The following is a 24,274-nucleotide window of genomic DNA, read 5'->3' as shown; positions in this document are numbered from 1 at the left end:
GAACGCGGCAGGAAGACCCGTTTCTTATCAATAAAGGACTTAAAAAATACAAAATCTTGCACACGACATCACGACATCCCACACGACATCACACACGACATCACACACACAGTTCATTAATGTGCGTATGTCACGACACTACGAGGCAGACAAACACACACCCACACTGTGTTCACACCAGTTTTCACACCTCACGTGACAAAGACTTGTCGCTGGGCGTCTCTGTAGGAGGGGCGGGTTGGTTTTTTGGGGTTTGGCCCTTGGGGCGCCCCCCTTTGGGGGGGGGGTCTCACTACTTGTAGAATATACTTATATACTCACTACTTCTAGAATAGGTGGTGGCTGGGGTCTCACGGCCCGCGAGATATTTCAAAATGAACATATAAACATTAACACAGCGATCCCTCCTCTCATTTCTCCGTCAAGTCTCTACGTTGTCGCTCACTCACCTCCTCTTACTCCTTCCATCCAATGCCCAGTGTCTTTCCGTGTACACAAACTGTCACAAAGTGTAAACACACGCTGGCGACTCCTACTTCCGGCAACCAGGATATCATGAATCTTGACTTCCGCTTCGAGTAGCCCGGATGAGTGAGTGGGGTCATCAACGATGTTCACAGGTCACACAGCGTCAGGTACTCTGGACTGACCTCCCTGACCACGCTATCGTCAGCCACAGGACGACTTCTGTCGTCAACGCTGATGGGGAAGGTGCTCCTCCACCGGCACTACCCCGGCTGACAGAGACAATCGTTGTTACATCCAGTCATCCACCCCACCTGGTGCTGGTGAGACAGGCACTTCCGGCTGACAGAGACAACGCATGAACTTCCTGTGGTCAGCCCTCAGCAAAAGCCAAGAAAGCGGGGAAAGGCTCTGGGCTCTGGTCTCTGCTGGTCCGCGGCCACCGACGAAGCCATCTGGACTGGCGCACTACCCCGCCCCCGGGTGGTTCCTCAAACGCTCATTCCTTCCTGACTGTCGGAGGTGGACACTCCATAACTGTCATTTTATACGTTGCTTTAAAAGCCAGTTGTACAATACCAAAGCTTCCCCAAAATTAATCCTTCCAAATTATTCTTTCTCAAAACAATTACAAAATGATGGCAACCTTTACCTTGTCTCGGCAAGGAATTACTCGCATTACTCTCAAAGCCAGCATTTCCGGTTAACCGACTGAATATTTGTGATGATTTTCGGATAGTTTGGATAAACAGTTTGAGACGTATAAAGGTGAAGGTCATCCCCTAACTTTTTTTACTTGAGGTCATTGGAGGGTGGGGTGCTACAGGCTCTTGTCTTGGGGGGTGGGTCATCTGTTTGTGAAGGCAGCACCCATTTCCTCTCCTCACCCGCCTCTCCCCCAACTTCTTATGACGTCAGATACCCATCACCAACAACTGCGTCGACTGGAGAAGTTCGCCTCGCCAGGCGGGTATGGAGCTGCTGCACCGCTGTAACCACTCCACCATCCGCTGAGTTAAAGACCTACCCCACTGGTGACACTGCCACTCAAAGCACTCCTCTCGTATCACTTACTAATGCCTCGAACAGCAAATCACAATGAGAAACACAAATCTGGAGAAAGTTAATAAAAACGATTTCCTCGTCTGTTCAAATCGCCGTGTGTGACGTCACTACCGGTGAATTTTTCCTGAATGTTTACGCAGGTGCACACGTACAACAATCTGTTTATAACTCAACCGATCGGTTTTCTCTTTCAAAGGGAAACCCACGGTTCATACCTGAAATAAGATTTCGAAAAACAACAATAAATATCAGGTCCTGTCACGACAGTCATGCAAGCATCCTATTGTACACGACCGACATCTTTCAGCTAAACTAAACTGCAAAATTGTTGACTGATGTTTGCTCGCACTAAGCAAAGCACAACGTAGCAAACATCCGCTGCCCCACCCACATCTCCAGTTGACAGTTGCTACTCTACTCTCACAGTCAATCGAAGTGTCCACGTGTCAATAGTTTGAAATGGTGTGAAGGCAGCTGGCCGCCTGTAAGCCAAGAGAAGATACAAATCCCGGCTTCACTCGGCTCCCTCCGTCTGTGTTCGGCAGAAGTCGGAGCCAAGTCGCCGGGTGTCACCAGTCGTCGCCCCTCGCCGGACTCTCACTTTCTTTTGCACGATGACGACCGCCAGGGCCGCCTGTGTGCTGCGGACAGTTTTCTTTGCGATGTTTCTCACATTTTCGGGTTGTTTGTCACAGATTCACGAACTCAATAAGGAAAGTGTGGAAGAGGTAAGTAGACCAGACAAGTTGTATTCATATTCGATGTAAAGCTATCGTTTTAAGAATTAAAAGGTACTAAACCTATTGCCATCCATGACTTTAGAAAAGAAATGTCCAAACTGTTTACTAAGTTGGTGGAGTACCACGAATACATTTCTGGACTTTACAACATGTCCAGTAATCAGGATTCACACCGGAGGGGGTGAATGTCTTTCCTCCGAGGTGTTCATGGGCATCAGACTGCTGTCAACCGAAATTTGACAAAAATCAGTTGTGAGCTGCATGCAAGAGCATGTTTGTTGCCTTTCACCTACTGGTGTACATACGTACATGCGATGATGGCATTGATTAGCAGCAAACCACGTTGCTCACGCGTCATGAAGCCCGACAGCAGATGTTCGGGTTCGATCCCCAACCCTGTAGATGCTGCGGTGACTAAGGCACAGAAGTGCTGCCTCCCTCCCTCCTCGGGTGGCTAAACAACCTCAGAGATTACTCTTCTCTCCAATTCTCTAAGGTCCAAGTCTGCTGTTCACAGTACATAAAACCATTTTCCTCTATTTTGCCGACTGTGTCATTATCGTCAGAGGTCAAGGGTCAATCTCTGCTATGATCTTAAAACTCCAGAGTGCAACATTAAAAAAAAAAATAAAAAAAAGAAATCTTGTTGAGAGGCGACCGCAAGGCTTGAGACGATCTGAAGCGAGGCTCAGGGGGCGTCACACGTGGCTGCGTGCAAGTCACGTGATGCTGGTCACCGTCTTGTCTTGTATTTCTCCCTTCAGTGCGACCTAGGAATACTGGGGAGACATCTGGTGACAGGGTCACTATTGATATTAAATACTGTTTTATTTTTTTAGTACACTAATCCAGCTTTTTTTTAAAAAAAGCCTTCGATCTCTCGGGAACCTGTAAAATATTCTGAAATAAATGGCTGTTGGTGATGGAACAGACAGACAGTTGTCTTCACTTCCCTCTCTCGCCCCACTCCTGGACTAAGTTCATTGACCGCATGAGAGCAAACCCCAGAAGGTTTTGTGAAACAGATTGTGAGGTGCATCTATCTGCAACTTCTCTTGCGTAAAATTCTCTTTGAAGTCCGCTAATTAGAGGACATTTTGGTTGCACTAATTAGTAAAGCTCTGGACATTAGCTTCCTCACATTTTGCTCTTCTTCAAGTCTGAGAAATATTTCGACTGTTTGAGGCGAGAGCATGCGATGTATCGTGATGTAGGCGTGATGCTGACGGTTGGTTGTACATGTGCATGCAAGTCTGACAACACATTTCTCTAGTCCTTGACATTCTTCTCTGTCAACAGTTCCGCAAAAACAAGCTGCTGGTCGTCATATTTGTTGACAGCCCAAGTGAGTACCAGTAGACTAAGAGATGTTAATTGTGCTAACTGTAACGAGCTGAAGAGTGTGCAAGCTTGTGTCAGCCATTCCATCGTTGTGAATTTTGCTATGAAGCCAGTACATGCTTTGTTCGTCCTGTCAGTCGTTCCATCGTTGTGAATTTTGTTATGAAGCCAGTACATGGCTTGTTCGTCCTGTCAGTCGTTCCATCATGGTGTATTTTGCTATGAAGCCAGTACATGCTTTGTTCGTCCTGTCAGTCGTTCCATCATGGTGTATTTTGCTATGAAGAAAGTACATGGCTTGTTCGTCCTGTCAGTCGTTCCATCATGATGTATTTTGCTATGAAGCCAGTACATGGCTTGTTCGTCCTGTCAGTCGTTCCATCATGGTGTATTTTGCTATGAAGCCAGTACATGCTTTGTTCGTCCTGTCAGCCTGCACACGATGCCGGATTCTCTTCCCCTTCTTCGTGGCGGCGTCACAGGCCTTCCCACGTGACCCCGAGATTTTCTTCGCGCGCGTGCACGACAAGCGCTTGGTGCAGGAATGGGGCATCGCCGAGCTGCCAGCACTTATTTTCTACCGAGATGGCATCGAGGATCACGATTTGTAAGCTGCTTTCTTCATGAACATGGCGGGTCTCCCTGGGCGAGTGTTGTAGTTAGCTGGTCACTGATGACGAGACCTAGGTCACAGTTACTGTCACACAGGCCGCTACCCGGCCTCCTCTTGCTTGTCTGATGTTGCTGTCGTTGTCAATAGTCGTGGTATCAGGGTTGGGCTGATGAAAATGATGGCACCGAGAAAGAGGAAGACTAAATGCAGGCTCTTTAAAATTGTCTACCAGCTTTTTGGTGGATGTGACGGTTGATGAAATTCTCGACGAGATCGCGAGGAGACTTCATGGCAACTACAGGGCGGTGGAGCGGAAATACGCCGTGGAGGTCACCGCCCACAACTTCCAGGAAATTGTCAAGACACCGAGACAGAGCGTTCTCTTACTTACCTACAACAAAGGTATGCCACGAGAGACTGTCTCACACACACAATGGCCAGAAAACACACACACACACAAAACACACTCACACACTCACATACACATACACTGAGCGTTCTCGTGATGCTACGTCACTGTACTGACTGACTGACAAACAACTACTCAGCTGCTCACTCACCATGTTTACCTGTTGTTTACTCAGACACGCAGGAGGCGGTGAGCATCATGGAGAACGTGGCCAAGGTCTTCCGCAACGATGACGCGGTGAGTATCCTGTCTGGTGGAACCTCCTGACGACCGCTGGCACTGAGTTGCTGAGCATCCCTGTTGCTAGGCTGCTGACATTGACGACAGACACACAGAACACAGACACACAGACACACAGACACACGTGACTGCAAGCTTCGTACCGACAATGTGGATGTCCACGCACTCTGTCCTCTCACTCAGTAGCCAGTAGACAGGACAGTTGTCTCCATGCTACCTTGCTACACTGTGCACCCGTTGACAGTTTCTAGCCGTGACATCACAGTACCCATGAACTGAGTGTCAACAAGGGTCAATTGCGGGTATAAAGGGTTAATTAAGACAAGACAAGGGAAGGGATGCTAGAGATGGCGCTGTGTGCTTTAAACTGTTTTCTCACAAGATTTTGCACTTTCAGATCTTGATATGTAAGCTGAATGTGGACAAGGAGGCAGCACTGCGGGACAGCCAGTAAGTCGTGGATGTACCCTCCTGTCTGTACAATGTTTCTTCTACCATGACCGTCGTGCATGCTTGGTCTTCTCTCCGTATACTGCTGTTTATACATCTACCCCGCTGTGTACTGTCATTCTCGGGTTGTCTTCCTTCTTCGCTGTACACTGCAATACTTTTTTATTCATTCGCTGGATATGGTATTTTTTCACTCGTTCTTCACTGTAATCGGCCATTCCTGAGAGTGGGTACAGGTCACACCCGGGTGAGCGCCGCTTCACTACCCGCCTGAGTGGTGGCTGTTGCTGTCCTCCGTGGGTTGAGGCTGTAGTTAGGTGCAAGTGGTTCATCCAGTCAACAGCACTGGTCAAGTCACCCGACACTCAGTATTTCTGCTGCAGGTACAAGTCCAGGGATGTACCCGCGGTCTTCTGGTACCACGCTAGCGACAAAAGTGTGGCCAAGCGGGTAGGTGCCGTGTGCTGCCTGCACTGTCTCCAAACACTATTTGAAATGTTTGACACACTATATGACACCTTCCATTCATGAATCTGTATTTATCTGTCCGACCTGACACCAAAGTCAGGACCTAGAATATCTTCGTGTTTTAAAAGAGCTTTTGTTCCCTGCACACATCAAGCATGTGCTGGGTCACAACACAGCTGTGTAAACACAGCTATTACATACTAGCTTGCTATTACACAGTTCTCACATAACTACACACTAGCATGCTATTACACAGTTCCCACACAGCTACACACACACACTAGCTTGCTATTACACAGTTCATACACAGCTATTAACACACACTAGCATGCTATTACACAGTTCTCACACAACTACACACTAGCTTGCTATTACACAGTTCATACACAGCTATGTCAACATTGACACTGACCCAAGGCTCAGAAAGTACACAAGTAAGTTTTATATTTACATGCACACAACTACTTCCACACTCACAGCTACTTCCGCACAAGCACGTAGACAAAGCTAAGTCTACTTCCGGTCCCATAGTTACATAGAACTACAAACACACAGCGATGTATTTACCACTTACATACAAATACACAACTACGTGTCATGAGCAGTGTTTACTTTCACTCATTTTTGTTTCTCTTCCCCCCTATGTGTGGTCTTGTCTGATGTATCTCTTATGTGCTCTCGTGAGTGTGTGTGTGAGTGAGTGTGTGTGTATGTGTGTGTGTGAGTGTGTGACTGTGTGTGAGTGAGTGTGAGTGTATGTGTGAGTAAGCGACGGTGTGTGTGTGTATGTGTGTGAGTGTATGTGTGTGTGTGTGAGTGTGTGAGCGTGTGAATGACTGTGAGTGACTGTGTGAGTGAGTGTGAGTGTATGTGTGAGTGAGCGTGTGAGTATTTCTTGTGAGTGACCATAGAAGGGTGAGGGTAACAAAATGTCAGCTGACATTATTGTCTCTCTGGCAGTTTGGCGGCAACATCTCCATCTACATGCAGACAAACTTCATCAACCAACAAACAGGACTCGACCGGAATATAGACGGCAGCATGAAAGATACGGTAGTACAAGACTTGTGTAGTCAGACTAGCAACAGTAGTGAGCTGTAGTCAGACTAGCAACAGTAGTGAGCTGTAGTCAGACTAGCAACAGTAGTGAGCTGTAGTCAGACTAGCAACAGTAGTGAGCTGTAGTCAGACTAGTGAGCTGTGTGAGACTAGCAACAGTTGTGAGCTGTAGTCAGACTAGCAACAGTAGTGAGCTGTGGTGAGACTAGCAACAGTTGTGAGCTGTAGTCAGACTAGCAACAGTAGTGAGCTGTAGTCAGACTAGCAACAGCAGTGAGCTGTGGTGAGACTAGCAACAGTTGTGAGCTGTAGTCAGACTAGCAACAGTAGTGAGCTGTGGTGAGACTAGCAACAGTTGTGAGCTGTAGTCAGACTAGCAACAGTAGTGAGCTGTAGTCAGATACTACAACTGTCAATGCAAGAGCGATGTAGTTCACTTCACTTCACAGCTGACTGTTCAGTGAATGTTCCTCGTCCCTGTACGCTGGCAGTAGAACCTTAGAACGTTATGTTACAGACAAGTTATGTTACACACAAGTTATGTTACAGATAGGTTATGTTACACACAAGTTATGTTACAGTTATGTTACACACAAGTTATGTTACAGATAGGTTATGTTACACACAAGTTATGTTACAGTTATGTTACACACAAGTTATGTTACAGATAGGTTATGTTACACACAAGTTATGTTACAGTTATGTTACACACAAGTTATGTTACAGTTATGTTACACACAAGTTATGTTACAGATAGGTTATGTTACACACAAGTTATGTTACAGTTATTTACACACAAGTTATGTTACAGTTATGTTACACACAAGTTATGTTACAGTTATGTTACACACAAGTTATGTTACAGATAGGTTATGTTACACACAAGTTATGTTACAGTTATGTTACACACAAGTTATGTTACAGTTATGTTACACACAAGTTATGTTACAGTTATGTTACACACAAGTTATGTTACAGATAGGTTATGTTACACACAAGTTATGTTACAGTTAGGTTATGTTACACACAAGTTATGTTACAGATAGGTTATGTTACACACAAGTTATGTTAGTTATGTTACACACAAGTTATGTTACAGTTATGTTACACACAAAGTTACAGATAGGTTATGTTACACACAGTTATGTTACAGTTATGTTACACACAAGTTATGTTACAGTTATGTTACACACAAGTTATGTTACAGATAGGTTATGTTACACACAAGTTATGTTACAGTTATGTTACACACAAGTTATGTTACAGATAGGTTATGTTACACACAAGTTATGTTACAGATAGGTTATGTTACACACAAGTTATGTTATACAAGATACATGCTATACATGCTATACTCGCTATACTCTGTACATCTATACATGTATATATATAATATGTCAAGTCGCACCTGGGCATGTATGACGTTCGTGTGAGTGGGTGAGATACCAGGTGAGATATCAGGTGAGATACCAGGTGAGATACCAGGTGAGATATCAGGTGAGATACCAGGTGAGATACCAGGTGAGATACCAGGTGAGATATCAGGTGAGATACCAGGTGAGATACCAGGTGAGATACCAGGTGCCATCAGAAAAGCACAGGTGGGGTCTCCACTCAACCTTCACCTCCCACTGAGTTCATCTTAAAATAGAAATTGCAGACGTGAAGCGATGTTGTTGAGATAAGAGACGAGTGCAGCAGTAACATCCATTGTCTCTCACTCACCATCTTTGCTGTCAGTCAGGGCGAATCCGTCAGTTTGATGTGGCGCTGGCTGAGCATGCTGATCACGTGCTGCAGGCTGACCCGGAAGTTCTGGTAAGTGGCAAGGTCAAGGACTTTTTTGTCTTGTCTTGTGTGTGTGTCTGTGTGTGTGTGCCTCACTGCCTGTGTTTGTGTCTGTGTGTGTCTGTGTGTGTGTGTGTCTGTGTGTGTGTGCCTCACTGCCTGTGTTTGTGTCTGTGTGTGTCTCTGTGTGTGTGTGCTATCAACTCCTAGCTACAGACACGTGGCACACAGGTGTCAGCGTGTGGTGGCAGCTACACACGTGTTTGTGACTGTAAGTAGCCGCATGCTACCTGTGACTACAGCGTGCACTGACACTAACAGCCAACACCACAACACATGGGGAAGGCGGTGGCATCCCTTCTTGACAGGAACGAATGAATGAAGGGACGAATAGGGCAACTCAAAGACTGCTTTTCACAGAAATGTTATTGATGTCTTTGTCGATCAGGGGCGGCTCATTAAACAGTTCGCAAGCGAAAAGTCACAGCTGGAGCGACAACACAAAGAGTAAGTTGCTGGGTCGTGATAATGTCACGTGATTTCACAGTGTGTATACTGTATACTGTACAGAGTGCATGTACCACGGGATGGCAAGTGTCGTGTCGTGTGCTACATAGCAACATGTGACCAGTGTCCGAGTTGCACGTGCTGTAATATTTACAGATTCGCCGACTACTACATCTACCTGCTGCAGAAGACGAGGGCAAGCGGCAAGCTGGACAAAATGATGTCTCTCATCATGGACCTCAACAAGAAGCTTGACGAAAGTGAAGGTATGCAGCAACCATTTCTCTCAGCACCAGTGGCTGTTATTCCCATGTTCATGCTGAACTGAAGATAAGACATTTTCAGTGTTATACCTACCATCACGTGACACCTGTCGAAAGACAGAAGAAAGTGATCTTCATGTGTGCTTTATCCTCCGACTATGCCATGCTCTCTCATCGGACATGCAGTTACTTATTTCTTGACCCACATGCATTTCATCTGATTGAAACAGACTTTGTGTATGTTTGTGTAAACACTTACTTTGTACTTAGCCGACAGTTCACAGATCTTGGTGCTGCTGGTGAATCATTGATAGACATTTTTACTTTCCGCCAGGGTTAGGGTTACATAGAAACCGCGCTTCGGCAAAACACGTGTATCTGCTGTTGCCCTGGTTACACATCTTCATCCTTCATGCTTATGAAACAGTGAACAGGGTCGTTGTTCTCTGCTTCTGTCTTCTGTGTCACGTGCAGAACGTCACTAGGGGTCACAGTTCATTCCTGTCCATCTGTTCACCAGCTCAACCGTCCATCTGTTCACTACCTCCACCGTCCATCTGTTCACTACCTCCACTGTCCATCTGTTCACTACCTCCACTGTCCACTACCTCAGCTGTCAATCTGTTCACTACCTCCACCGTCCATCTGTTCACTACCTCCACTGTCCATCTGTTCACTACTTCCACTGTCCATCTGTTCACCTAAATCGTCCATCTGTTCACTACCTCCACTGTCCATCTGTTCACTACTTCCACTGTCCATCTGTTCACCTAAATCGTCCATCTGTTCACTACCTCCACCGTCCATCTGTTCACTACCTCCACTGTCCATCTATTCACTACCTCCACTGTCCATCTGTTCACTACCTCCACCGTCCATCTGTTCACTACCTCCACTGTCCATCTATTCACTACCTCCACCGTCCATCTGTTCACTACCTCCACTGTCCATCTGTTCACCTAAATAGTCCATCTGTTCACTACCTCCACCGTCCATCTGTTCACTACCTCCACTGTCCATCTGTTCACCTAAATCGTCCATCTGTTCACTACCTCCACCGTCCATCTGTTCACTACCTCCACTGTCCATCTGTTCACCTAAATCGTCCATCTGTTCACTACCTCCACCGTCCATCTGTTCACCTAAATCGTCCATCTGTTCACTACCTCCACCGTCCATCTGTTCACTACCTCCACTGTCCCTCACGCGAAGACTGTGACCTGAGATGACCTCACAGCCATGGTTACAACAGCCGAGGGCAGCTAGTGCGTGTGAGAACAAAAATATGAAACCCTTTTTTTTTTACACAGTGAATGTTCATTTTTTTAAAAACACCAATGTGTGTAATTACTTATTATTCCCAACTAATTGGTGGTTAAAATATAGTTTGATTGTTGCAGAAGCCGTTTAACTTTCTTGCAGCGTGTCAGCTGCTGGTAGGTTTGCTTGAGTAGTTGTTTGTTAATTATTAAAATTATTAATTAATTCTGTTTGCTAGATCTACTCCCTAAACAAGAAGACTCCCTGAGGAGGAAGAGAAACATCCTCATCTACTTCGGAAACTTACAAGATGAAGCGGAGAAACTGAAACGAGAGAAAGAGGCGGAAGAGAAGAAACAGAAAGACAAGGAGAAGGCCGAAGAAGAGAAGCAGAAACGCGTGAAAGAGGAAGAAGAAAGAAAGAAGAAAGAAGACGATTCCAAGAAGACCAAGGCGATCCCCTCGCTGAAGAAGATGGGCCAGCCTCCCCAGTACACCGCCCAAGCCACCATCCACAAGCGCAGCATCGAGGAGCTGTAGGCCTGACCAGGTGCGACAGGTGCAATGGCGGCATCACTTTGATCAGTCGGTGTCACGGGTTCCAAACGGCTGTAGTTTCACAAAATTTGTCTCATTTCATATTGTTAGTCCATCTGATGAATTGTAATAAGGTCACTGACACGATCACTGTGTGGGCATCATACATTGCAGACAGTGTTGTTGTTGTTGTTGTTAGCAGTGGTCCGACAGTTCACTGACCTCAGGGCTCCATTGACGACCACGTGTCATCCGTGCGACTGTTATTTTATTTTTGTCGCCAGCTTTGTCATGGGCCACAGACCACCAATCGTCTCAACAGTACATGTGTTGTTACTATGTTTAAAAATCTCTTCTATTCACCGCAAGCGACTGTTTTGGTCATCAGACTGAGAGGCAAACTTGTTTCAAGTGTTATTAACGGATGAAGACTTGTTGTGATTACACTTACTGTGGCGTCTGCCTGACATGCGCAGTACATGTGACTGTAGTCTCACGGGCGAGGGAAAGGTTGGGGGAAGCACATCTCCATCTCTATCAGAACTTAGTGATCAGATTTGGCCTTTGACCCTTGGCGTGCAGCCTGCGCACCGTACACAGCGACATTGTATCACGAGGCTGCTGGTCGTTAGTACTAGAGACAACGAAATGTATGTGATGTTTGTCATAGAGTTTTTCAATAAATAAATAATCTTTTCCTTTCTACCAGTATCTGTAACATTTAGTACTTGTGGACCAGTGATCGTCTGCGTGGGGAGAGCACTTGAGGGTTGCTGCTACAGTCGTATGATCCACAGACGATGTCGTCCTCTGTTAGTCGCCAAAATGTCGAGAGGAGACTCCTCCGTGCATGACTACAAAACACCATCTACAACTTAATTCGAAATAAAATTTATGCTTCTTGACAGCGAAGTTGCTGTTGGCATACACTGTCGCGAAGGAAACCTTAACAACCGTTGCCTTAACACTAAGATACTATTGCGGGGCGTTTCGGAGGAGTCTGTCCCCGGGTACACTACTGGTCATGCCGCAAAATCCATCACTCGGTCACATCACTCACAAAGCCGCCGGTCAAATGTGCTCAATGTTCAATGCCTTAAGGTGACAGCCACTAGCAGTGCAACACTCTTCTGGACACGTGGGTCATCCAGCACTCCGCTCTAGCAACATGAACAACAGGTAACTCGACAGGCAGTTTATTTTGCAGTTTAAACATAACAAGACGAAAGGGAAGGACGAAAAACTACGAGAGTAGGTCAGATTACTCACTTTCACTGACAGATCTCCATCTTACCAGACTACAGACTCGAATGTGGTGGTAGGGAAAGGGAAACGGGTGGCAGCAGGTGAGCCGCCGTGATGGCATGTGCAGGATACTACTTCTAGCCTGTACCAAGTGACAGACCGTGATCTTGTAGCCAGTCCTGGTGTATCCTTCATGTACACCGGGAGAGATGGAGTCTGCAGCAGCTTGTGCATCACGTGTAGACTTGCTGCAGACACCGACGCACACCTGCCGTCAGCTCACAGCCGGGGTTAGGCAGTACAATACTGATTCGGTAACAATGATCTTTGGAACAAGCAGTCATCTCGGCATCTAAACCTTGCCATCAGTATGCATGCATCTCATCGACTACGCGGCAATACTGCTTCGGTAATACAGCAAATGTATCTACATACAAGTGGGAATCTTCTTCCAATAATACTGACATTGCAAATAGTAGTCAAGGTATATCCATCCCCTTTAACCTTTGCAGCTTGTAAAGAAACAAATGTCTATGGCACACAAATACTATAGTAAAAGGCTATATAATACTGTTTGATGATATTAAATACCATCCAGAGGACTATAAAAGTATAATACTGATTGATGATGTTAAATACCATCCAGAGGACTATAAAAGTATAATACTGATTGATGATGCCCATGACCATAGCTCAGGAGGTCAAACAACTACAGATGGCAGCTTGAGGTGGTCTGTACGAGAGAACAAGTGTAGGCTCTCGTGAGAGGCTGTGTTGAATGATGAGTGCTGGACTGTTTTGGTTATACGGCTACCACACCTCACGACCCCGGGGCTGCTAGCCTTAGCACCAGGCCGCCGGCTCAGTCTGTTGGCCTTACCGCCAGGCAGAGGAGGCCACATTACGGAAGTACTTGGGGTACGTGTCACGATAGCGAGCGCTGCAAGCACACACACACCACACGCATGACAAGAACATAAATTATAGCAGTAAAAATAATTGATAATTCTGGTCAGTCAAGCTATAGGACTTCCATATCGTTCATGTATGTACAAAAAGCACTCTAGATCCTAATACATAAAAACAAATCTTATAGCCAGACTCCGCAAGCCTTCGCCGTGCCTACGTCGCCAGCCAAGTATGACCAGCCAAGTGTAGTAGCGACCTGCCAGGCCGGCCATCAACTAGCTACTGGCTGGCGGTGCTATGTGCTCTCTGTCCCCTGTTATTGATATAGAGGTCTGGGTTTCTGATTATGCAAGCCTGGAAAGTTAAAAACACGACAAACATGAAGACTTCTACTCACTAAATATTTGCAGGCAATGGTTTCTGACCAAACTGGTCCAGCCTTGGCTCCTGCTGCAGCGTGTACTGAGACAGAAGAGAGCAACAACACTACCTGTAGTAAGCGAACACCCACTGATGGTAACAGCCTTCTAGACTTTATTAAAACCACTGAGCACAGCAGTCTGCTACACTTTCAGGAAAACCACTTAGAACAGCAGCCTTCTAGACCAATACCACAGACATGAATATAACAGTTTATATAGACTGACGAGGCAATCACGTGACTAATTAATACTACACTAACTGACAGTACTTCCACACAGACAAGACAGTTACACTGATTGATATTAGACTGACAGCCATGATAAGTGCCAGGTCAGCACGGACAGACTTGTTGAAAGTTAAGAAATTTTTACACTTCTGTGTGGATAGAACTTTTTAAATTGAAGTTTGACCAGTGTTCTACATGTTACACACTTTTATGTTCACAGCACTGTTACACACTGAGCCTGATCATGTGAGCCTGAGAGTGTGTAACAGTGCTGTGAGACTGAGTGTGTAACAGTGCTGTGAGACTAAAAATGTGTAACAGTGCTGTGAGCCTGAGAGTGTGTAACAGTGCTGTGAGCCTGATAATATGTAACAGTGCTGTGAGCCTGATCATGTGTAACAGTGCTGTGAGCCTGAGAGTGTGTAACAGTGCTGTGAGCCTGATCATGTGTAACAGTGCTGTGAGACTAAAAATGTGTAACAGTGCTGTGAGCCTGATCATGTGTAACAGTGCTGTGAGCCTGATAATATGTAACAGTGCTGTGAGCCTGAGAGTGTGTAACAGTGCTGTGAGCCTGATCATGTGTAACAGTGCTGTGAGACTGAGTGTGTAACAGTGCTGTGAGACTAAAAATGTGTAACAGTGCTGTGAGCCTGATGTTACCCACTTTCAGGCTCGCAACACCCTCAACCTCACACTAACAAAAGACTATTTCCATGCACATTGCACTTGTTATCAAGCAGTGTTTGTATGTAATTAATGTAACAAAGATTAAAACAAATTTAAACCGTGAAATATTCAGTAACGTGTGTACTTACTCTCCACCCACGAGTAACGTCCGGCCTTAGGTAACGAACTGCATACCCAGTGAAGTGTAGATCTGCAGTTAACATAATGAGTTAATTGATTATGGCTTTGGTCAACATACCATTGCTGCCTCTAGGGCAAGGCCTTAATAACAACACTACAGCTGTCTGTTTACAATTACCATCGTGGAATTAACCATCACTTTTGTCCAACTTAGCGTCTGCACAAGCATTATGGACTGTCCAGTCAACAGCAGCTGGTCAGCTTCAGCAAAATAAGTTGGTCGCGGTGTCAGAGTGCAAATGAGTTCTCTTCTCGACCTTTGTCTATAACTTGTCAGACGTCTGAACTGTGTTGGAAGCCAAAGCTTGTCCAGCATAGAACAACTTATTACTTTGCAAGAGTTTTATTTAAACTCACTAATCACCAACAACCATGAGTAGAAAAAAACCCACTGGTCACTAAACGTCACTTAGTACAGAAGAACTGACCTTTTTTCGGGGGAACTTCTGGAAGCTTGATGTCGAATCGCTCGGGGCACTTGCACAGAAACGCACTCCACTCGTCACGAACTTTCCTGAGCAGCACAGTCAAGCAGCAAGATTGTACATCACACAGAATGACAACAGCAAGACCTGCTACAATGGTGAAAAGTACTCACAGTCGTCTGTACTGTCACTTGTCAGTGTCACGCTATAATAGGACTTAAGGCAGCTGTTCTCAACCTTTTACTTGTGACACCCCCCTGACGAACAAAGGTACGTCCACGCGCCCTCCTTAGCCAGCAATGTAAGCTAATTTCACTGATACCGGTATTAGAAACTTTCAAAAATGACCACCTTCGCGCCCCCCTTAGCCAGCAATGTAAGCTAATTTCACTGATACCGGTATTATAAACTTTCAAAAATGACCACCTTCGCGCCCCCCTTAGCCAGCAATGTAAGCTAATTTCACTAATACCGGTATAAGAAACTTTTAACTTCGCGCCCCCCTTGTAAGCCAGTCGCGCCCCACAGGCTGAGAACCGCTGACTTAGGGGTTAACCTCACAGATTATACCACGTGATGTATGATGCTAAATGAGAATATATCGATGTACACTCAAAATGTGTCATACATAACGAGGAGGCACAATCACTCAACAAGAAGCCGATCAACCAAGACAATCACGCAGCAGCCACAACACATTTCCAACGATAAAAAGCACAAGGACAACGGCTATTTTTCTACTATGAAGTTAACCCATTGTTTCATAATACAGAGACAGAGAGAGAGTGTGTGTGTATGTGAGCGAGTCTCACTTCAGCTCCTCTGGGGTAGTGTAGCATCTGTGGATTTCTCTACCCTGGTCTGTTATGTTCTGCACATTAGACGCATCGATGGTGTCAAGAAATACATTCTTAAAGTGACTAAACCATTGGCTTCGTCTTCTTATATTCGTCTTCAATATAAAATCATGTCTTATTAAAATAATAAATTATAATTCTGCACTAGATTCTGGTACATTAAATAACAATTGTGATATAAGAACAATGTTTTATCATGAACTATCTTGCAAGTGCTTGTCATTTTGGAGTACAACCCACAAAGCTTTCTCAACTGAATAAGTTGTTTATGATTTTCTTTACATCTCAGGTCCAGTCCCATCTTGCAGTACTTGTCACTAGGTTATTTGTGTATATTCCCACCCAACCCCCATAGCAAAACAATACAACTTTTGAATTTCGCAATAATGCAGTCAGTAGCTGGAACTAATTTTGAATTTGAAATATACATTTTAAAATAAATTATCAGTTTATGAATGTGGTGCAGTCAGATATCGTTAATGTCACATGGCCAGTCCTTGGCAGTGGTATTGTGGTATCGGAATTGAAAAAAAATATGTTGTTTAGTTTTATTTTTTGTGAAGGGGGAGGAGAAATACACAAATAACTTAGTGAGTCCTAAGCAGTCTGACTAAAGCTTTGCTATGTTGTCGTGCTAACAGCATTACAGGTCATTTCAAGCAAGGCAACGTTCTGAGGTCGGCAGGGTTACTATATATTCAGAACGATAGCAGCATTACGAGTTACAAGCAAGCTGTCTCGAATACCTCACAACTTATATACCAACATACCCTAACCCTCACCCTCACCCTGACATCAACGTCTTCCTTAAAACGACAGGTGAGACTACAAGACGACTCCCAAAACGATAGACATGACAACTATTACTGAAATGGTGCTTAGCACGAACGTTTGCACTCACCAGACTGCACAGTTGCAGAGGAGCTGGCTTAAAACGACTGGAGGTTGCACGGGCAAAGTCATCTGTAACACAGTAGCAACGGTCTTTGTTACTTGGGATGATATAGTCATAGTTTGGACGATGTAACTCAAGCGGTGGGGAAATATAGTTTTGGGGCGAAATGACCTGTGACCGAATGATTTTATAATATAGCATTGACAAATTTCCTATAGTTCACGTGAAAATATTTTGCTTAAAAAACTGCTTTCCACAAAATTAGTACCTCTCAAATTGTTTTTTTCAGATGTACAAGATTTATACAACAACGAAGCGATGGAAAGTGACAAAACCAAATAAAGGTTTACTCAGAATAAAACATAAGTTTAAGAAATGCTTTCTAAAACTGTGTGTGAAGAATGGTTGTCTTTACTGTAGGTTTATAGATGTGCTTGTGTAATCACAGCGCACTTTGTCTCCACAGAGCAACCAGATACGTGTCTAGACTGTTTTATATTGCGACTGAATTCATTTTTGTTGAAAATATTTTCTGGGTGGTAGATTTTCATTGTGGAAACTGGAAGCACTGGGCTGCCCATTGAAAATTCTAAAACTTTTCCTGGTCTGAAAAACAGTTTCCTGTTTTCTGAAACTTGTTCACATTCAGAACTTTTAGAACAATAAACAAACAAATCAATCTGCCGTGTTTGCGTGTTTGCGAGCAAGTGTGTACACGTAGTGATGAATGACAGACAGGTAATGTATTGAAAACAGTTGCATTACTGCTATTTATCAATGACATCTTCAAACACTGGCTCCTTGTGTCGTAAGGCGTATCAACACCTTGGCTACATCGGCCTCGTTATTCGAAGTATCCTCTCATATTGGCCTGTATATTCTAAATATTCTTTCAAATTTCCCTCATAAGCCTTCCCGGCAATGGGTGACTAACAAGCAAAGAGACCCAGAACGCCCCTGACCCTGTCGGTGGGTGAGCCTCCTGAAACACCGGCTGACTGAACGGCTTTGGCAACGTGGCGTTTTCCTTTCACGCGATCGACGACGAGATGACCTTTGAGGTCATCGTGAATGCAGTATTCTATGATCTCACGTTCACAAAATATGGTCACATTTTTTTTTAACAGATTAAGATCGACGACTGCCGCCCATCAAAGCACAAACCACGGACCAGGAACACCGTAGATAAGACTTAACGCATGCACATGGCTAATGGTAAAACCTGGTGGTGTGGCTACCTGCCAGCAGCGACACACCGCACACTTCTCTCCAAATACCTGCAGTCTCAGGCCGCCCGAGTGATATGCTTAGACCGAACGTGCACGCACACAAGCACACACACACTCAGTCCCCTAATTAGAGTGACTGATCTCATAGCCTCCCCAAAAGTCATTAACAGGATCTACGTAAAAAAAAAAACTATAAAAAAACCACAACAATTTTCACAGTTGTACAAAGTGCGCTCGTGCAACAACAAATTCTTTCTTTACCCATTCCGTAACTCACCAGGTCCGCAGGTTGTGGAGGTCCTAGAGTGTTCGTCAGGAAGCTTTTGCATGTGTGTGTCCATCTCCATGCGGCGAAGAGTCGGAAGATTGGGATGGAACAGCTGCTCCTTTACCGCCGCCAGCTGCACTCTCTTGAAATGTGGGTAGTGGTAGGCATAGCTGGGTAACTGCAAGGCATTCACCCGCTCTACTGTCTGCGGCTGCACTCCTACGGTTGTCATGGTTGATGCTAGTTACACTGCTGCATGTGTGTGGAAAATGTGGGAAAGATTTCATTAGGTAAAACATATTTTGGTGGAAAATACTAAAAGACAGGCAACACAACAGTAAGCTAAGCATTCACAGATTGAGAGAAATAACTTATGTCACGTGATGCAAGACCTATAAAATTGAGGCACCTAATAAATTTATTAATTTTAAAACAATCACGTTCCTATGCTAACACTATTGACAAGGGGCTGTCTCATTAAAAGGTGGTCTAAATACAGCTATGAAGCTCAAATGCAACAATGATCAGCCTCAACTATGAAGATGACCGAGTAAGTATAATTATATGTAAGTAGCACTGTTGTTAAATATTTATTAACTATAGCGCGCTGCTCACTTCAGCAAGCATTTACTGTCATAGTTTTAAATGACTGTTCTTGGTGAACCAGATATTTCTGTCAGAAATCTAGAGGTTTTTATTTGTTTGATACCATCGAATGTAGGATGCCTGTGTGTGTGTGTAGTCGCCTGTCAATTATGTTGTGATGGGGAGGGGAATACGAGTCTTTTTGACATGTCATCACTTCTTTTATCTTGAAAACATGAGATTGTACATAATATATGTGAAATACTCACGTGAACCCTAGATCACCCTTATAAAGTCAGCAGACGGCAGCTAAATGTCGCTAAGCGACGGCGAAGTGCAGGGACGCGCAACACGAGGTTTGAGCCAGCCGTGTCGTCTGTAGCAACAGACTCTACAAACGTTTCGGCCAGCCACGACATTCAGAGGGCCTAACACAATACATTTTCTCCTAATTAAAATATCATTATAGCTGATTGACAACTTTTCGCACGTTAGCAAGATACGTGTATGATACAGAATCAGTCACTGACCATTTTCGTCATCAGAAAATATTACATGAAAAAAAGATTTGACTTCTCTATGGCATCAATAAATTAAAATATCTTTTGGTGTATATCGTGTGGAAATTTGTGTGCTCATTTTCCCTACTTTGGTTGATTGCTTAAGCGTAGTATTCCCCCACACTACCCATAAATGGACAAGAAAGAGTAAGAAGAAGCAAGAACCACACGTACACCACAAACTATCATATCCTATATATATAAGTCCGTGCGTACATCGTGCACGAGCTCTCGTATCAACGGCGGTGCAAAAGGTCAACGCTGTTCACTCATCCATCAAATGGCGAAAATGTCGTTTGTCGTTAACGTTTATAACTTACCCTAATTTTATCTGTGAAGATATTGGCTGGATAAAGGTTTATGGGTAGATTCTTTATCAAACATAATACAATTTATGAGTCATAACTGTCAGGAATAGATATTGACATTTTAAAGAATTCGGTGAAATAATAGGTGCTCAGAGAGGCGGGAGGGTAAACCACAATAAACATCGAATGAATGAAACAAGAAGAGGGAAGAGAACTATACAGCAAAGATTTCAAGTCTTCACTGTATCTGTGGGGCCCAATTTCTTTGCTCTAGAGTTTAAATTCTCATTCGGTACATCCTTTAACTATAGCTTACATATTATATCCTCAAGCAGTTCGTTTCCATGTGGCGAGCCTGCCTCCACAAGGCTTCCGCTCACCTAACGTGCACAGGACGTGGCGAGGCCGACACAGCGCGTGTCACGTGCTACTTCGCTGTCTTGTTCTCATGGCAACACCAACAGCTTCCCGCTCAGATGCACCAGTGAAACCAAAGCTGATTGTCTTCGATCTCGGTGAGGACTGGAGTTACAGCTGACCTACTAGTTGTAACCGACCAAATAATAGAGCAATTGTTTAGATACATTATTACATGACGTTTGTCAGATTTTTCGCCTGGTACTGTGCAGATTACACTCTGTGGCCATTCTGGGTAGATACACATGTTGATCCTCCATTCACGCTAGCCAAGTAAGTAACCATAATTGTGTTCATAAAGTCTAGTGCCAGTAGTTAGCAATGAGAGATGAGAATTCAAATATTTAAAAAAATGATTCCCAGATATAACAGCAGGGAGATCTAAATTTTGAAGTTGTTTTGTCAGTGCTTAAGCCTTTACTTCTAGTGTGCATATGTTCACTGATATAAAATGTCATCACTTGACAATAAGAATCGAAGACCCAGTTTACACTGGTGTAACACATGTTTGACACAGTACACTACAGGCAGTCCCAGCATTACAAACTATATACCTTCATACTTACAAACAAGCTGCCACAAGGCTGTTTTACAGTTACAGACAAATGGTTTTTACCAACAAATGTTGGGACTAAAGTTTGCTGCACTAATTCTTGAGTATTTGTAAAATAGTTTTTGGCATAGTAAGGTAAAAATATGACTGATGCTAAAAATGAACCCTATGTATATGTGTTCAAGCTTACATTTAAAATTGACATAAAGACGGTCTCAGGAACATAACTTGTTCATAACCTATATATATATTCATCTCTAATGAAGATTTTGTTTCCCAAGGGAAGGAAGTGGAGTATTATGCATCTTTTATTTTGTGGTCCAAACTTCAAAGATTAATAGCAACAATGAGAAGATTATACAATGTAAGATTAAAGTATATTCAGATGTTGCATAATTACAGGATTTTGTATTATTAATGGCTTTTGGTTCTTGAAAGTGTGGTGCCAGTTTTAGCTCATTAGTTTAAAGATATCACACAATAATTTTACAGTAAAAAGACATTTTCTCTTTCAAGGAAAATGTGTAACAGCTCTTCTATCACTAAATGTTTCAGATCCTATCTTAGTGACAGCTGTTTTTGGTGATTATTAGTTTTACTTAGGTGACGCCCATGGCATCAGCAAGAGATCTCAATTCTTGTCTGTCATCAGTCTATTTGGTTATTATTGTTACATCTCAGCCTGTTATTTTTCATCTTTCTCTACTTTGGAGAAACATTAACAAAGGGCTACTTTGGGATGGTAGTTCTAGTTTCATTCTACATGCATGTCACCTCATTTCCATTACAGCCATTTGTTGTGGTAGATCTCCGATTGCTGCTTGATTTTTGCTAGCATCTTTCAATATTCACTCTCAGATAAGATGGACAGGATATTGCTTCTATAGATTCTTCAATGTGCAGATTCCTTTTAGCATGGTGAAGGCTTTAATAAATTGGCTGTCTAGTTTTAATTAGTTAATAAAACAATCAATTTTAAGGAATGTGAAATCATTTTTCAAAATGTGAAAAGAATGGTTTTATTTTCATCAGAGATGGCAAAGTGTATGATTCTCACAGGCGGCATGTAACTTACTATCCTCAAGTTCCAGAAGTTCTTCAGAATCTACATTCTCAGGGTTACCAACTGGGCATAGCATCTCGGTAAGACTGGCCTAACCAAACATTCTCTTCTTATAATGGTCATCTTGAAATTGTCATTCTCTCTGGCATGTGAAAGTTTTTTTTTTTTAACTTAGGAAAACTGTATTAATTTTGTTAAATCAATGTTTACTATTTCTGCTAAGAGACATCATTTTTTTATTTCATGGTTGATACTTCCTAAAATTAGTACAACATTCAAATATTATCTTTGATGCTGCAGGAAATAGTGTGCATAGATGTGATGTGGTATGTGTTTGTGTGAGCATGAGAGACAGAGGGGGTAGAGGAAGTGGAGTAGACAATTTTATTTTTAATCCAAGTATAATCAATATGTAGGCTTCAAGAAGTATGATACACCACTCTTTGCACCAGAAACACTACACTTGATGAATTTCCTGTACAGATTAAAAATGATAAAGGATTAAATTCGACAAACTTAGGATAAAAAGTCTTCTGAAGAAATAATGTCAAGGTTGTTAGAAAACCCAAATCATAAAGTTCTTACATTTGTTGTAAAAAACACTTTATGTTTGAAACCATTTGTGTTGGGGGAGGGGGTGTAATACATACTTTTTCATGAATTTCACACATTTTGGTTCTATTGTGTTCTTTTGGACTAACTCTAGATCTCATTTTATTCTACAGGACAAGCTGTCGACAAGAAGCCAATGAACTCATCCATTTGTTTAAATGGGACCGCTTTTTTCACTTTAGGGAAATATTTCCTGGCTCCAAGACCACACATTTTAGGAAGTAAGTAAATGAAACTGTGCTCTCTTGTGTTCCCCAGCATTGCATACTACTTATAATTATTCATTTGTTTTCTTGGAAAGCACATAAAAAACTGCTAGAGTTAAAACAAAAACTTATTGAATATATATTAAATTATATTTATATCAAGAAAAAACAGTAAGAGAATCAATGAAGGAAAATTCCCTCTTACAAGGAGTCTGTGAACTTTATAAACAAGCTTATCAATTAGCCTGTAGAACTAGGATTGTTTTTTTAATTTCATCACTGGTAAAAGATGTTTTATACCCAGAAGTTGATAAGGAAAATTGGACAAATAAACGTACATAAATGCACAGTACAAATATTTTAAAAACAAATAGTATTTATTAAAAATTGTTTATTATATATACTAGCTGGGTTTGCAAGTAGCATTATTAAACAGTCTATCATCCTTGAAAAACAATGCTATCCTCTGATAACATCACCATGTGGGGTTTTTTGGTTGCCAGACAGCAAACATTTGCTCACAATAAGCATTTGTTTTTAACAAAATCATCACCCATGCTCATGTTATTATACTGTAACTGTTTCAGATTGCAAAAGAGTTCTGGTTTTGAATATGAAGACATGATTTTCTTTGATGATGAGCACAGAAATGTTGTTGAGGTTGAACAACTAGGTAAGAGTTTGAAGAGAAATGCATCTTTTAACCAAAATATGGTATTTGGCTGGGTTTTCAAAATAAGCCTGTATAAAAGTATATTCAAAATCTAATCAGTTTCTGTAGCATGTTTTTGAAAAGCATTTAAATAAGTACAAATGTTTGAAGCTTTGTTGGGAATCCACCATCCTTATATGCTCCATACACACACACACAGCGCAGAGGTACTTATTTTTCTGGTTGTGTTGCAGGAGTTTTGTGCATATTCGTGGAGGATGGGGTAACAAAATCATTAGTACAAAATGCCCTAGAACAATTTGCAAACAAAAGAAAAATGTCATCAAAGCATAAGGAGTTTTGACGACTGGCTATTAGTTAATGAACTCTTTGCTGTTTTGGTTACTAAAATGACATAACAGCAGTCCAGTTGCCGGATTACATGACATGATTACACCTGTATTGTTGTTCGATGTAGAAAGTTTTAAATTAGATTAAAAGTGGCAAGAATTCGGATGATCATCCATCTTGTGTCTAATGTGCAAGTATTAAACAATGAAACAATTCTGCACTCTCATGTCTGCTAACCATTTTCTTAACTCTTGTTCCTACTAAATAAACCTTGCATCACTCCATGTGTCAGAAGTGATCAAACTAAAAAGAACAGTAACGATGTACTGAAAACAAACTGCATTCATGAAAGCAGTTGTAAGTACAGTTCAACCAAGTTGTACCTCATTTATAGGTAACAAGCTGGATATAACAC

General features: G+C 42.9%; 3 protein-coding genes across 6 annotated transcripts; 2 read left to right on the top strand and 1 right to left on the bottom strand.

The window, feature by feature from the left end:
- Positions 1-1,984: 1,984 nt before the first annotated feature.
- On the top strand, positions 1,985-11,910 carry LOC112577156 (protein disulfide isomerase-like 2-2). The gene is made up of 12 exons (XM_025260143.1): positions 1,985-2,258; positions 3,570-3,615; positions 4,044-4,218; positions 4,457-4,626; positions 4,809-4,870; positions 5,271-5,323; positions 5,707-5,773; positions 6,752-6,844; positions 8,591-8,668; positions 9,087-9,145; positions 9,302-9,411; positions 10,907-11,910. The coding sequence occupies exons 1-12, from the start codon at positions 2,145-2,147 to the stop codon at positions 11,206-11,208; spliced, it is 1,329 nt and encodes a 442-aa protein (XP_025115928.1). The 5' UTR covers positions 1,985-2,144; the 3' UTR covers positions 11,209-11,910.
- A 475-nt stretch (positions 11,911-12,385) lies between these two features.
- On the bottom strand, positions 12,386-20,443 carry LOC112577158 (testis, prostate and placenta-expressed protein-like). 2 transcript variants are annotated; one of them, XM_025260148.1, is made up of 9 exons: positions 20,322-20,443; positions 19,407-19,565; positions 18,562-18,804; positions 17,062-17,123; positions 16,116-16,174; positions 15,307-15,392; positions 14,827-14,888; positions 13,757-13,821; positions 12,386-13,390 (listed from the first exon to the last, which is right to left on the bottom strand). In XM_025260148.1, exons 3-9 carry the CDS (start codon positions 18,782-18,784, stop codon positions 13,327-13,329), a joined length of 621 nt encoding a protein of 206 aa, XP_025115933.1. In that variant the 5' UTR covers positions 18,785-18,804; positions 19,407-19,565; positions 20,322-20,443; the 3' UTR covers positions 12,386-13,326. The 2 variants fall into 2 exon arrangements, with proteins under 2 accessions (XP_025115933.1, XP_025115934.1); XM_025260149.1 differs by having other exon boundaries at positions 18,562-18,801.
- LOC112577157 (magnesium-dependent phosphatase 1-like) lies at positions 19,590-24,075 on the top strand. 3 transcript variants are annotated; one of them, XM_025260145.1, is made up of 7 exons: positions 19,590-20,061; positions 20,341-20,520; positions 20,635-20,695; positions 22,008-22,118; positions 22,764-22,871; positions 23,444-23,529; positions 23,763-24,075. In XM_025260145.1, the coding sequence occupies exons 1-7, from the start codon at positions 20,058-20,060 to the stop codon at positions 23,870-23,872; spliced, it is 660 nt and encodes a 219-aa protein (XP_025115930.1). In that variant the 5' UTR covers positions 19,590-20,057; the 3' UTR covers positions 23,873-24,075. The 3 variants fall into 3 exon arrangements, with proteins under 3 accessions (XP_025115930.1, XP_025115931.1, XP_025115932.1); XM_025260146.1 differs by having other exon boundaries at positions 19,593-19,988; XM_025260147.1 differs by having other exon boundaries at positions 20,000-20,053.
- Positions 24,076-24,274: the final 199 nt, after the last annotated feature.

Source organism: Pomacea canaliculata, linkage group LG12 (assembly GCF_003073045.1).
Source record: "Pomacea canaliculata isolate SZHN2017 linkage group LG12, ASM307304v1, whole genome shotgun sequence".
Taxonomy (NCBI): Eukaryota; Metazoa; Mollusca; class Gastropoda; order Architaenioglossa; family Ampullariidae; genus Pomacea; species Pomacea canaliculata.
The sequence above is the reverse complement of the archived record's forward strand: the minus strand, read 5'-3'. Positions and strand labels throughout refer to the sequence as shown.